The 13002-nt window shown below is 58.5% G+C and overlaps 1 protein-coding gene across 2 annotated transcripts in view; it reads right to left on the reverse strand.

Moving 5' to 3' along the window:
- SYT7 (synaptotagmin 7) overlaps positions 1-13002 on the reverse strand; it is a 61203-nt gene that overhangs the window by 29816 nt on the left and 18385 nt on the right. For both annotated transcript variants that reach the window (XM_042958479.1, XM_042958480.1), the window contains exons 2-3: positions 6316-6419; positions 1873-1952 (exon numbers count right to left, since the gene is read on the reverse strand). In XM_042958479.1, coding sequence (XP_042814413.1) covers positions 1873-1952; positions 6316-6419 — 184 coding nt within the window. The remainder of the gene's footprint in view (positions 1-1872; positions 1953-6315; positions 6420-13002) is intronic.

Here is a 13002-nt window from a genome sequence, read left to right on the forward strand (position 1 = left end):
GAACCCATGAAACCTCAATGATTCATAGAGTGACTATTAATCATTGACGGAGTGCTTTGAGGAACACAGTTTGGGAAGCACTGCTGAAGAATGCAACTTCCTGGGATCCTTGACAAAAGATCCCTTCGGAAGAGGTCCTAAGCCCAGGAGGAGATCGTGCAGTGGGTGAGCCTTACTTCCTGCCACTGTACTGGCTTTGGGCCCTGGCAAGAGGTTAAAGGCGTAGGAACCTAAGGGCATATAGACATGAACCGGTGGTGGTTCTGAGGCAGAGGCTGTGACAGCTCAGCAGGGTGGGAGGGGGCAGGGGCTGCAGGGCTACAGAGAAGTGGGGGACCCACTGCTGCCCCCGCTTGGTCTTAGAGCACTCATGGATGCTGTCCCAGCCTGTGGAGCCTGCTGCCTGCCCTCCTCCTTGCTGGGCATCCCGTCTCCTCTCACAGGCCCTTTCCACGACTATCCAGAACACATACAACCCCAGGTTACGGTCACCTGGCAGAGACAGACCCCCTGGCCCAGCTGCAAACTGGGTTAGGGGCCTGGTCTGGAGGCGGCGGAGGTGCTGGGCTGGCCCCACGTGGTCCCTCTCTGCCTTCGGGAAGCCTGGGGCCTGGGCTCTGCCACAGCCCTTGAGACCTGCCAGCTCTTGGCTTTGAAGACTGGAGAGTGCGCAACCAGACCCAGCTTCAAAGGCTCCCCGAGGCCTCCTCCCGAGCCTCCTCCCACCCCCAACCTCGGCAGACCCACCCCGCCACTTGCCCACCTCCCCCGCCTCCCCAACCGACACAGACACACACCCACCGGAAGCTTCTGTGAAGGCCCCAAACAGGGTCAGAGCTAGAGATGAAAACAGAGGAGGAACAGGGAGGGAGCCCTCAGGAGCAGGGGAGAGGGAGAAGGGAGTGGGAAGAGAAGAAGGGAGAAGGATGGACAGGAAGGGGGACAGACTAGGCAGTGGGAAGGGGGCAGGAGAGAAGGTGTGGGGCAGGGCTGGTGGGGGCTCTGAGTTAAAGGGAGGCAGGGTGGGGCGGCTCTCCTTCAGGCCAAGCCCCTTGCTGGCAGGCTCGGCCCTCGCCAGGCTAGAATGGAGGGGCACCCAGCCCTCCCTCAGCCTGACAGCCCCCCCCCCCCCCCCAGTGAAGGCCTGCGTTCAGCAGAGAAGGCTCTCGAGAGAACCCTCCCGCTCAGAGCCTCTGGCCAGGTGGGGAGGTTGGCGGGGGGCTTCCCTTTTTGCATCCCAGCAACCGTGGCCAAGGCGGTCCGGGGAAGGCAAGCCTGCCTACTTGAAGAGGGATCTCAGAGCGGGAAGTCTGGGTGCTTCAGAGGCAGCAAGACAGGCCTTGGGGGCCAGGAGTGACAGAGAAGGGAAGAGTCCCCACTGCTCCGCTTCCCCAAGTGGCCCGGCACTGAGGTCTGCCCACCTTCCAAGTCACCCTCAGGGTACTGCTGAGGTCTTCAATGAGAGCCTGAGCACCCCAGGAGAGGGGATCCCAGCCCAGGGGCTGCGGGAGGAGCTCGGATATGCAGGGGAGCTAGGAGGGGGGTGGGGATGGTGTGTGATGTGGAGGAACCAGCAACCAGGGTTGAGGGAAGAGGCAGACAGTGCTGGGAGTGAGAGCAGCCGGAAGATGGGGCTGGGGTCCTTGGAACGCTGTGAGGGTCTGAGGGACACAGGCAGAAAGGGTGGAGCCCTGGGGCCACCCTGAGGTGCTGGAAGTGTGTGGGGGCCGGCGGGGGGGGGCAGGGAAAGAGAATGGCCCCAAGGCGTGAGGGGGAAACTGAATGCATGTGGCCAGCTCTGGGGAGGGGGGAGGCTCCTCCCACTCGGGCTGCCTGGGTGCTCCCACCCCAAACTCGAAGCCTGGCACCTACTTGATGGCCTTCTTCTCACTGCGCCCACGCCCTGAGTCTGGCGTGCCCACGGTCTCCAAGGAGTTCTTGTAGCGTTTGCCCTGTGGAGACAGCACCAGGGTCACTCCTGGGAGACAGGACTGCACCCTCCCTGCCTCCCCAGAACGGGCCTGGGGAGGGGAGTGGGCTGGGCCCGGCCTTGGCAACAAGATCTGAGGCCAAGGTGTGAAGGCGTCACCACGGTACCTGCTCCCCGGTTGGTAACTCCTTGGCCCCATAAGGCTCTAGGACCGACTCCGCTCCTTGACTGGCACCCCATCCCTGACCCCCAGGGACGGGGCCCCTCCTGTCTGCCTGTCTCCTGGGGCTCTGGCCCGGCTCCCAGAAACACATCTCCCTCTGCCACGGACAGACGGCTCTCAGGCGCCTGGCCACGTCACCGCTCCCAGATGGTGGGGGTGGCATCCTGCAGGGCAAGGTTGGCAGTGGCCAGTGACGTGAACGGCGGGGGCGGGGAGAGGGCCTCGTGCCCAGTCGTGCCCAGGACAGTGCCCAGCACTGTCTGGGGGCTCCCTGGGGTCCTCCTGCCTCAGGCAGTAAGGCAGAGTGGGGCTGGAGCGCTCTCCTTTATAGGAAGGCAGCTTTGGGAAGAAAGGCTGCCCCCCAGCTCTGAGGCTGGGGCAGCCGACCAGCACCCCAGAGTTCCTCACGCCTGCCTGAGCAGAGGTGGGGGGGGGGGAAGGGCATGGCCTGCTGTCCAGGCGCTCTGGGTCCCCTGGCTCCAGGAAGGGCCATGGCTGAGCTGGGGACTGGGCCTGCTGCCGGGAAGGTGAGTGCCATTCACCTTCTCGGTTTGGGTTTCTAAATTTAGCTCATGCAGCGTCCAGCACCATTAACATTCCTGACTGTCACCAAGCGTCCTCACGTGCACCAATGGGCCATGGGCCTGGGGCGGGCCCAGGGCTGATGCGGGCAGTGGGGTGGCAGCACACACACACACACACACACACACACACACACACACACACTGACACGTGCACACACGTTTCCCCAACATCCGACATGTGCACCGACACCACAGCCACAACACTCGATGACTCCGCCCGCCCTAAAGCAAAATGAAAGCTGCACCACGGTGCTCCCCGTGCTCCCCCGACACTCCTGCCAGCCGCAGCCCCTGCCAGGGCACGGGAGCCGCCCATTTGGGGAGCTGGGCAGAGGTAGCAGAACCCCCCAGAATGGTGTGGGGAAGGGGGTGGGTCCTCATTCCATCTCCAGCGCCCCCAGGTCTCAGGGGCGACTGGGTGCTGGTCCCAGCAATGCCACACCTTCCCCACGTCACCCCGGTTGAAGCTCCTTGCCCTCTCTGACCTCCTTTTCCTCCTTTCTGAAAAGGTGTGCTGTCTCCAGATGAGCCCCAGGTCCCTCATCCTTCCAGGTTCTCATCGCAGAAATTACTACTTCTCTCCTGGCTTTACTTTAGCTCCCACCCCGGGGGAACACAGCCCAAAATGGCAGGGACTGTTTGGTCTCTAGTACTCGGTATCGAAGCTGGTACCCAGCAGTTCTCAAAAAAAATGATCACGTGGGAGCGCCCCCCCCCCCCACCCCTGCAGTGCCCCACCTGCCCTGGGGACTCAGCCCCAGCTGTTGCCTCTGAGCCAAAACTTTAAGAGTTAAAAAAACCAGAGGTATTGGATCCTCTGAGTCTACAAAAGCTGCCCTCTCTCAGCTCCAGCTCTGCTCTGTCCCATCATTACCCAGAAGTTCAAATCCCGAACAATGCCCAGTCTGGACTGGGAAGATCAGGGCCTGGGGTTGTTCCATGCTGGCCAAGGGCCCTTCTCTGGGCAGGACACAGGGAAGAGCCCCATCCCCAGCATTCCCCCACACTTCAGGCAGTGTGGCCCAGGGAGGACCCTCCAACCCCACCCCTCACTCCCTCTCCTGTCTCTCCCTGGCCTCGGCTGGAGAACCTGCCTCAGTCAGCACCTGCTTCTAAGGCCGGTCAGCTGCCCCTCCCCCAGGCCAGGCCTGGCTGGGGTGGGCTGTCCCCAGTTCATCCAGGGCCTGCCCCTCTTTCTCCCACAGCTCAGAGAACTTTCCCCTCTGGCTGCAATGATCACTCTGCAGCAGGAGCCGTGGGACTATGGGGGACAGGAACGTGGTCAGGACTTGACTTGGGGGGCAGGGGGATGTTAATGGGGCAACGATAGGAAACCCAGGCAGCGTCCAGGAGACACTGGGTGGCTCCAGAGGAACCCAATACCATCAGCCTGCTTCTCAGGGAGGGGGTTGGCCAGGCTGATCTGGAAAAAGCCAGCTGGAGATTAAGGAAGTTATTAATGTTTGGAAATGGGATCTGGGCTGTCAGGGTATCACATCACTGCTGCTGGGGGGACAGGCGGGCAAGGAGAGCCCAGTAACTGTGCAGGGAGCGTTTTAAAGCCCCTTCCATAAAGCACAGAGACAGTCCAGGCAGAAAGCCCCCAGGTCCCTCTGATGTGGGGGGCCGTGGGAGGGGTTGTGGCAGGGTTGGGGGCTGGGCAGCTCAGGGGAGAAAGTCAAAAGGGACAGACAGACTGTGGCTTGGACCCCTGGAGAAGTTCCTGGCTGGAGGCTGGGAGGAGGGGCTGGGGCTGTAGGATGCCTGAGGGGCTTCCCGCACTAACAGCCCCCCATCTGCTACAAAAAGCTGTCATCTTCGGATGCTGGTCCCCAGGTGAGTGGGGTGGGGGTGAGGCTCTTACCACAGCGCGCACACACACACACACACACACACACACACACACTGCAGCACTTACCACAAGAGGCCGGGACAGTGGGGACGAAGCAAGCTTCAGCTCACTCCGGTGGGGATCTGATGAGAAGCACATCCCATCATGCAGAGGTGAACACACACATACACACACACACACTGCACCAATACCCTCAAAGTCGATGCACTCAGCACAAAGCCCCCCACTCAAGGTCACCCGCAGGGCCTGCTCATACACTTTCCTCTGTCTTCAAACACATACAGACAGATGGACAGCCCGACAGGCCGACAGGCCGACAGGCCCCGCAACAAGACGCACAGGGCTGCAGTGTGTGCGTGCTCAGCCACTCCCACGGCCTCTGAGGACACTCGCATACGTAGGCACGTGGCCAAGCCCCCTCCTCCACCTCCCCAGATGCGGACACGGGAGATCCAGGGACAATGCAGGCAGCCAGCCTGTCTCCACATACCTGCGCTCCCACACCCAGAGTGGGCCCAGGTTACGCATATGCTCATACTTGGGGCACAAGGGGGCCTTCTCCATGGCTCCTCCCCAGAGGAAGGAGCCACCTGAAGCTGAATATCCCAGGATGGAGAGCCGTGTTCCCAGTTCCTGATTGTGCCTTTCCTGAAGGAGACCTGCTGGGTTATGGGCCTCTCGGGTCCTTCCCAGAGGTATCTGCCCCCTTTCCTTCCATAGGATTGGGGCTTGAAGCCCCTACCTACACAGTGCCCACGGCCACAGCCCTCCTCGCCTCGTCCTTAAGGCCCCTCTGTGACCAGGCAGTGACACCTGGCCCCCACTCCCACCGTGCACAATCTAGGAAATGGAGGTACCTGCCAGGGACCCTTCCTCACCTAAGCCTAGGAAAGTCCCCACATCTGGGACACCTCCGGGTCCACCTTTAGGAGTGCCCCATCGCACCGCCCCCCCCCCAAAGTCCCCACTGCACTTCTGGGTTGGGACAGCAGGACTGGGGTAGGGGAGGAGGAGGGGAAGCGGGGTGGTGGTGAGGGGGGCGTCTAGCCTTGCAGCCACTTCTGGGGAACTGGTGGCTGCAGGCGGGTAGACGGCTCAGCCCGGCTCCCCCTCCCGGGGCCTTCGGGTGATGAATGTCCCTCCTGATGGTCTCGTTACTTATTGATGGCCTAATCCTGCTCGTTAATTCCCCAGCCCTCGTTAAAAATGAAAAGAAGCCGTTTGTGCTTGTACAAACCCCAAGAACCAGGATGGATGTGCGGGAGCTGGGGGTGGGGCGGGGCGGGAAGCGCCTCCTCATTGGCCAGGAGACAGGGCTCGGCCACGCCCAGCCCTGGGGAGGTGGGGCAGTGGGCGGCAGGGAGTGGGGCGGGAGGCGCTGGGGTTGGAGGGGGCCTAGATTCTCCGTCTGCGCGGAAGCGTAAGGTTCTTTATGCCGCAGGTGGGCCGTGTGTGCGTGTAGTTGCGAGCGTGTGGAACGCCTGAGACCCACGTCTGTCCACAAACGTGTCCCTAGGTGTGTGGTTCTGGGTGTACACCCAGACAGATGGGGCCGACATCCAGGCAAACGCAGTGCGTGCATGCGTGTGAAATTCTGCGGAAACGTGGCTGACGACGTGGGCAAGTGGATCATCTGCGCGCGCCCTTGGGCGGGTTCACGAGCCAGTAGTTGTGGGGGGTGGGGTGCAGGGCCAGGCCCCAACCCCCGGGCCCTCAAGAGCCTCACCAGTTTGCGCTGACACCAGTGGCAGAGGCCGCAGAGGACGACAGTGACGCTAAGGCTGACGGTGATGATGGCAGAGACCAGCAGGACATCGCGGGTGGGCGCCCCTGGGGAGGACACACACAGGTCAGACCCTCATTGGCCAGGGCCAGCCACCCTCCCTTGGCTCAGAGCCCCCCAGAACAATCACCCGGTCCTTCCATTTGTCCCCCCACTGGGAGTTCTGAGTCTCAAGTTTTATTCCCAGCGAGACCTTGCTGGCTGACCTTAGGAAGTTCCTTCTTTTCTCTGTGCCTCAGTTTCCTCATCTGTAAAATGGGGGAATTGTGCAGGTTGACGTTCCTCCCAGGCCCTCCCTGCATGGGCTCTGCTGAGTCCAGAGGATCCACACCATCCCCCAAACTTGACATCTCAAAGGGAGAGGCCAAGTGTGCCCCCCAGCCCAGCCAGGCCTCAGTGGACACTTCCAACCCCCCTAAAAAAGCCACTGCCTCTGCACAACCTTCCTGCCCAGCACTCTTCCATCCCCTCCAACACTGAGCCACAATGCCAGCCGACTTTGCCCAAAGGACAATGACTAGTTCCTACAGTCTCTCTCAGGCCACGTGCCCCACGGGCACTAACAGACCCTCAGAAGTATCTGGCCCAAACTCAACAGCGACATGTGTAGTCAAAGAGGGAATTTCTGGAATTCTCAGACCAGCCCTCACTCCCTTTAGCTCAGCTTTCCTTGGGCTGGAAGCCCACCCAAGTGGCCTCTGTACACCCTGACCAAGCCTCAGCCTCAGGTCCTACCCTGTAGGCTCCAGTCCCACCTAAGACAGGCTCCTGTCTTAAATGCTCACAGGGGCCACCCGGCAGCTTCCATTCCAAGAGCTCAGGGGTCTCATACTTCAGGAGTGGCAACGATGATACACCTGCCCTGGGAGGAAGATCCCAGGTTTCTGTGCAAATCCCACCACTCGCTAGCTGTGGCTTTGGACGAGTCGCATAACCACTGAGTATTCTCCTGTGGAAACGTGGATTAAACCTCCTCCCTGCCTTCTCCCAGGTGGTTGCAAACACGAGCCCAAACCAAATGCAAGGAAAGCAAAATTTCACCAGAAATTCTCATGTGGGGGAGTGAGTCGAAAGAGAGCAGCATAGATCACACGTGCACTGTAAATATGTGTGCACTAGGATGCGTCCTAAAGACAAGTAGACACTGTTTATTTACAGAGGAGCCTGCGTGGGCTTTTCGGTGCCAGCGATGGTGGTAATTAAGAGTTGACGGTATCTGTCTGGTCCTGCTTCCTGCGGTTTTAACTTCTGGGCTCCCAGTCTCTCTTGCTTGGCTGTGGGGCCTCGTGGAGAAGGGCCCAGCGGTTCCCCCGGCTCTCAGGGCCCTCGGGGCTCCCTCCTGCCACCACTCTAGTGCTGTAGGCAGCCAGTTTAGCACTTGGTCTCCCTAGAATCCTGCTTGGGTCCTGCCTCTCCCTTCTCAACTTCCTGAGCCTCCCAGCTGTGGGAAAAGGCCACCTTGATCTGGTCCCCACCTGTCCACCTGCCAGGCCAACTAAGCTTCCTCCTGTCCGGGGGTCCACAGGCTCGGCCCCCAGGAAGTCCCTGCACCCAGTTCACTGTCAACCTCAGGGCACACAGTACCCAGGAGCTCTGACCTGGACAACCAGCAGGCACCAAGGAGCTGGTCCTGCCCTTCCCAGCCCGGGGTGGAGGAACACAGCTCTGCCAGACTGGAGGGGTCACATCTGCCAAAGTTCTCAGGCCAAATGGCAGGCCTCCGTCTTTAACCTCCAGGCTTCTGAGGGAAGGGGGGCAAGACAAGTGGGGACAGTGGTAGCCATAGTAACCATAGGTCTTGCCACCGAAGTCCCAGGAAAGGGGCCTGCACTTTCCCCAGCTCCATAGGAACTTCCCCTGCCCTGCTGGAAGGGTCTGGGAAAGCAGGTGACCTTATACCTTCCTCTGCTGAACCTGCTTTTATTTTTATTGAAAAAAAATGTTTTTAACGTTTATTCATCTTTGAGAGACAGAGCATGAGCGGGGAAGGGGCAGAGAGAGGGAGACCCAAAGCAGGCTCCAGGCTCCGAGCTGTCAGCACAGAGCCCGACGCGGGGCTCGAACTCACAAACTGCGAGATCATGACCTGAGCCGGAGTCGGACGCTCAACTGACTGAGCCACCCAGGTGCCCCTGAACTCGCTTTTAAATAAAATAAATTCCATTCTTGGACTGAGCTTTCTTCAGCCACTATCCATTAAGAATCTATCATGAGGGGCGGGGCGCCTGGGTGGCTCAATCAGTTGAGCATCAGACTCTTGGTTTTGGCTCAGGTCATGATCTCACAGATCATGAGTTCCAGCCCTGAATCGGGCTCTGTGCTGACAGTGCAGAGCCTGCTTGGGTTTCTCCCTCTCTCTCTCTCTCTCTCTCTGCCCTTCCCCACCCCTCTCAAAATAAATAAACTTAAAAAAAAAAAAAAAGAATTCAGCTAATTATTTCTTAGCATGTCAGGTGCCCCAGAACCAGTGAGTGGCAGAACAGACAGCCTGGGGCTCCAGACTCCAAAGTACCCAAGAAAAGACCCAAGTGTGAGTGAAGCTTCTGCCTCTTAATAGCCGAGCGGCCTTGGACAAGGGTCTTAAGCACTCAGTGTCTTCAAGTAAAGATAAAATGGTGCCCACCCGTGGGGTTATTGTTAGCACTCAACAGATAGGTATTATTATTAAGGTTGATGGTGTTTGTTTTCTCTCCGGTGTAAACAGAGGGCTCTGGGAGCACAAATGAGGAAGTGACCGCTGGACTAGGGAGCTGTCCGGGGAGGCTTCCGCGAGAAGGGGTATTTGGTGTGGTCTGGCGGATGGCTGTGAGGTGAGGTAGGATATTCCAGGCATAGGAGGCAGCAAGAGCCAAGGGGAGAAGGGATAAAGAGGAGTCGAGCACGTTGTATGAGGAACTGGACTAGGTCAGTGGGGCCTGATGGGGAAGGGGCTTGTCTGTCAGGCTGAGGGGCCTGCTGTGTTTCGCAGGCCATGGGAGCCATGGAAGGTTTTTGAGCAGGATCAGAGGGGGTGTTAGCAAGCTCTTGCTCTGGCAGCTGTGGTGCTGTGGTAGGAGGCCCGTTCCAGCTGGGTTCCTCTGCTCTAACACGCTCTTCATGCACCCCGCCCCCCCTCCATACATCTTGGCCATGGGGCGATTCTCAAAGGCGCCTACCTCCTCTCTCTGCCAAAAAAGGGCTGTCTCAAAACTGTTTCTCAACCCCTGCTGTAGGAAGAGGGCCCCTGAGGACAAAGCCTATCAATCCCAGAAGCCAGGGGGCACACACTTGGAACAGTCCCCAGAGACCCAGGGAGGGCCCATCTTAAACAATTAGCATTCTGGGGGCATGCAGAATGAGCACTGGGCTTGGAGTCTAGGAAAACGAGCCTGAGGCCATTCTGGCCACTAACCAGATGTGGCCATGAGCAAGGCCATCAACCTCTCGGATGTCAATGCCTTCATCTGTGAAAGAGCTGCCCCTTCCTCTGATGACGAGCCAGGTGTCCTAGGTGCTCCCCGCGGGGTAACAGCTCAGCCCTTCAAACAACTTTAGTAAACATTACGGTTGTCCCCATTTTGCAGATGGGGAAACTGAGACACAAGAGGGTCAAGAACCTTGTCCGAGGTCATTCTGATAGCAGGTCGGGGACCCAGGATTCAAACCCAGGCAGCCCAGTTCAAAGGCTACTCTCTTTGCTTTGGGTGCCCCTCGGAACTCTTAGGGTTCTCAGGAATTTCTCAGGGTTCCTTAGGGTTCTCTGGGGCTACGGAGGCGGATGCTGAGCCGATGAGGCCATGGTCTCTCAAGCTCTCTTCAACAAGGCAGCACCATCTCCCTGGTTCACATCTTGGGTTTTTGTAGAAAGTTCCATTTGAAGAAAGAGATGGGTTGCTAAGGAAAAGCCGACCCCCCTAGATCGGGGAGCCTAGGATCCTCGACAGCACAGGGTGGATGCTGTCATCTTACAGGCAACGAGTCTGACCCCTCCCCCGCCCAGGCCCCCAGCTTCCCCCAGAGAGCCCTCGGAGTCAGGGTGGAACAAATGCATGTCACTGCAAATTGCATTGACGCTGTGACCGAAAGTGACATGGTGTCCTCAGCCAGCAAGTGACATTGCCATCAAGGGGTGCTGGCGTGGGTTCTTGCCTGCCAGCCGGAGCGAACCCATTCCCACAGCATGGAGCCACTCTGTTGGGGGCTGGAAGGGGCCTCTGTGGAGTCTGGCCCCCCGCAATGCGCAAACCCTCTGGGCAGCCCTGTGGGTGACAGGAAGGAGGCAGGCCCTCCACCAACAGGCATCATTAGGGAGGGTTGCTGTGTCTCGTGCTGAGCAGAATCTGTCTCCCCAGAACTCCCCCCACCGGGCCCCCCTCGCTCCCCAGCTTGCCCTCCGGAGCTGCTGGGAACCAGCCGGCTCCCTCTGCCACATGACAGGCCTCCAAATCCTTGCCGACAGCTCTCATGTCCCCTTCCGGTCTTCTCCAGGCAAAGCCGCTCTGGCCCTTCTAACCCTTCCTCCGATGACATACATGGTTTCAAGTCCCCTTAGCGTCAGCATATTAACATTTGGGGAAAGAAAATATTGCAGCCCTCGTCAGCCTTTGACAGGGCCGGGTTCCACAACCTACCCTTGGACAGAGGAGACATCCTGGGTCCCGGGGCTGAGACACAGACAAGGGCAGACAGATGACATCAGGAGGCCCGGGCGGCAGGGTGAGCCAGGCTTCCCGGGTCCGATCCCCGAGGTGTCTTGGGAGTGAGGTGTAAGCTCAGGTTTGTTGCTGCCTCTCTGCCCAGGCCTGTGGCGGGCACATCAGCTGACTAGAGCTCAGAACTAAAGATAATCCGGCGGGGTCCTGTGGATGGGGCCTGTGTTCCTGGCCATGCCACCAGCCAAGGAGCTCTCAGGGTAAAGCCTGTGTGCTCGAGAAGGCAGCCCGCCTCTGAGCGTGGACGAGACGCTCATGCGCGGTCTTCCCTCTAGAATGTCAGCTCCTTGAGGGTAGGGCTTGCTCTCTGTTCGCTACTGTCTTCCCAGAACCAAGGAGGGAGCCGGGCCTACAGCAGGTGCTTGGCAAATGCTTGTTCAAAGAATGGGTGAGTAAGAACCTCAGGCCTCTAAGAATAATAATTACAGAGGTTACCATTTATTAAGCACCCACTCTGTCCCGGACTACAGGGTCCACAAAGGCAAGGGCTGTATCTGCTCTGCTCATTCTGGATATTCTGTGACAGGCTAACATATGGGAAGTACTCAGTAAATATTGTTAAATGTTCAGTGCTTGCATGGTATCCCGCTTGTCACCCACACAAGATGGGAAGGAAGAGATGGGAGAGACTGCAGGACAGAGTTTGAGCCTCTCTCTTTTACACACACACACACACACACACACACACACACACACACACCAGGACCTCCTTCATTCTTCCTCCATGCCACCTTTGCCTGACAGTTCCTGCTTTTTCTATACCCAGATGAAAAGCACCTCTTCCAGGAAGCCTTCCATAATATCCCCAGTGGGAATTAATTTCTCCTGCCTCTGAGCTCCCATCATCCTGCGCCTGCGCCCTTCTTTTCGGGTGCAGTGATTAAGCACCAGCGCTCTGGAGCCAGACTCTCTGGGCTCAACTCCTGGCTCTTATTCTTCCGCGACGTGTGACCTAAACTTCGCGTGCCTTTGTGTCCCCATCTGTAAATGGGGGCTAATAACAGTACGGGCCTCATAGGACAATTGTGAGGTTTAAAGGAATTAGCACATATGATGCGCTTAGCACAGTGCCGGACACAAAATAAGTAGGCAATAAATGCTAGCTATTACCATAGCATTACCACGTCGGCCCTGTATTAGAGACGTCTGGGCCACGGAGCTGGTGCTCAACAAGTGTTGAATAAAATACTGAACTAGATACACATCTAGTTTTTCCCCACAGGACAGCAGAGGCCAGGGGTCACGTCTTACTCAATTCTGGGCACCCCAATCCCTGCCCCAGGGCTCGACCACGACCAAGAGCATCAGTGAATCCCTATGGCAGGAAGGGGGAGGGCCGAGGCCAGTGGGGGTGGGGGTGGGGCAACAGCTGGGAGCCAGGCTGGGTTTCAGGTATGAACTGCAGACCTGAGCCCGTCTCTTGCCAGAGCTCTGCCCCCACTCCCAACTCCTTCTCATCTCCTCAGTAAGCCATAATTTATGGATGAACAGAATCAAACAGGACTGCTGGCTGCTGGGATGCCCTGGGGAGCTGCCGGAGAGGGAATGGACTTCTGAGGGCACGCTCCCCAGCTGCCCGGGGGGGTGGGGAGAACAGGAGGGGACCCAGAGGGGGAGGAGGTACACACCCACACAGGTCACAGACATGGACACCCACAGCTCGTACACACACATGCACACGCCTCAGAGACACTCTTGACACAGACAGCCGTGCAACCCACACCCCATACATGTGCATGCAGGTGCGCACACGTGCACACACACACGCACACACACAGAAGCCACAGAGGCTCACCCCTTGCACAGATACCCGTGCTCATTCGCACATGTGCAAAAATACACACCTGTGCACGGATACCCATGTACACACAAATACACACACATGCACTAGCTGTGAGACTCACCCCTTGCATGGACACCTGTGCTCACGCTCACACAC

Source organism: Panthera tigris, chromosome D1 (assembly GCF_018350195.1).
Source record: "Panthera tigris isolate Pti1 chromosome D1, P.tigris_Pti1_mat1.1, whole genome shotgun sequence".
NCBI lineage: Eukaryota > Metazoa > Chordata > Mammalia > Carnivora > Felidae > Panthera > Panthera tigris.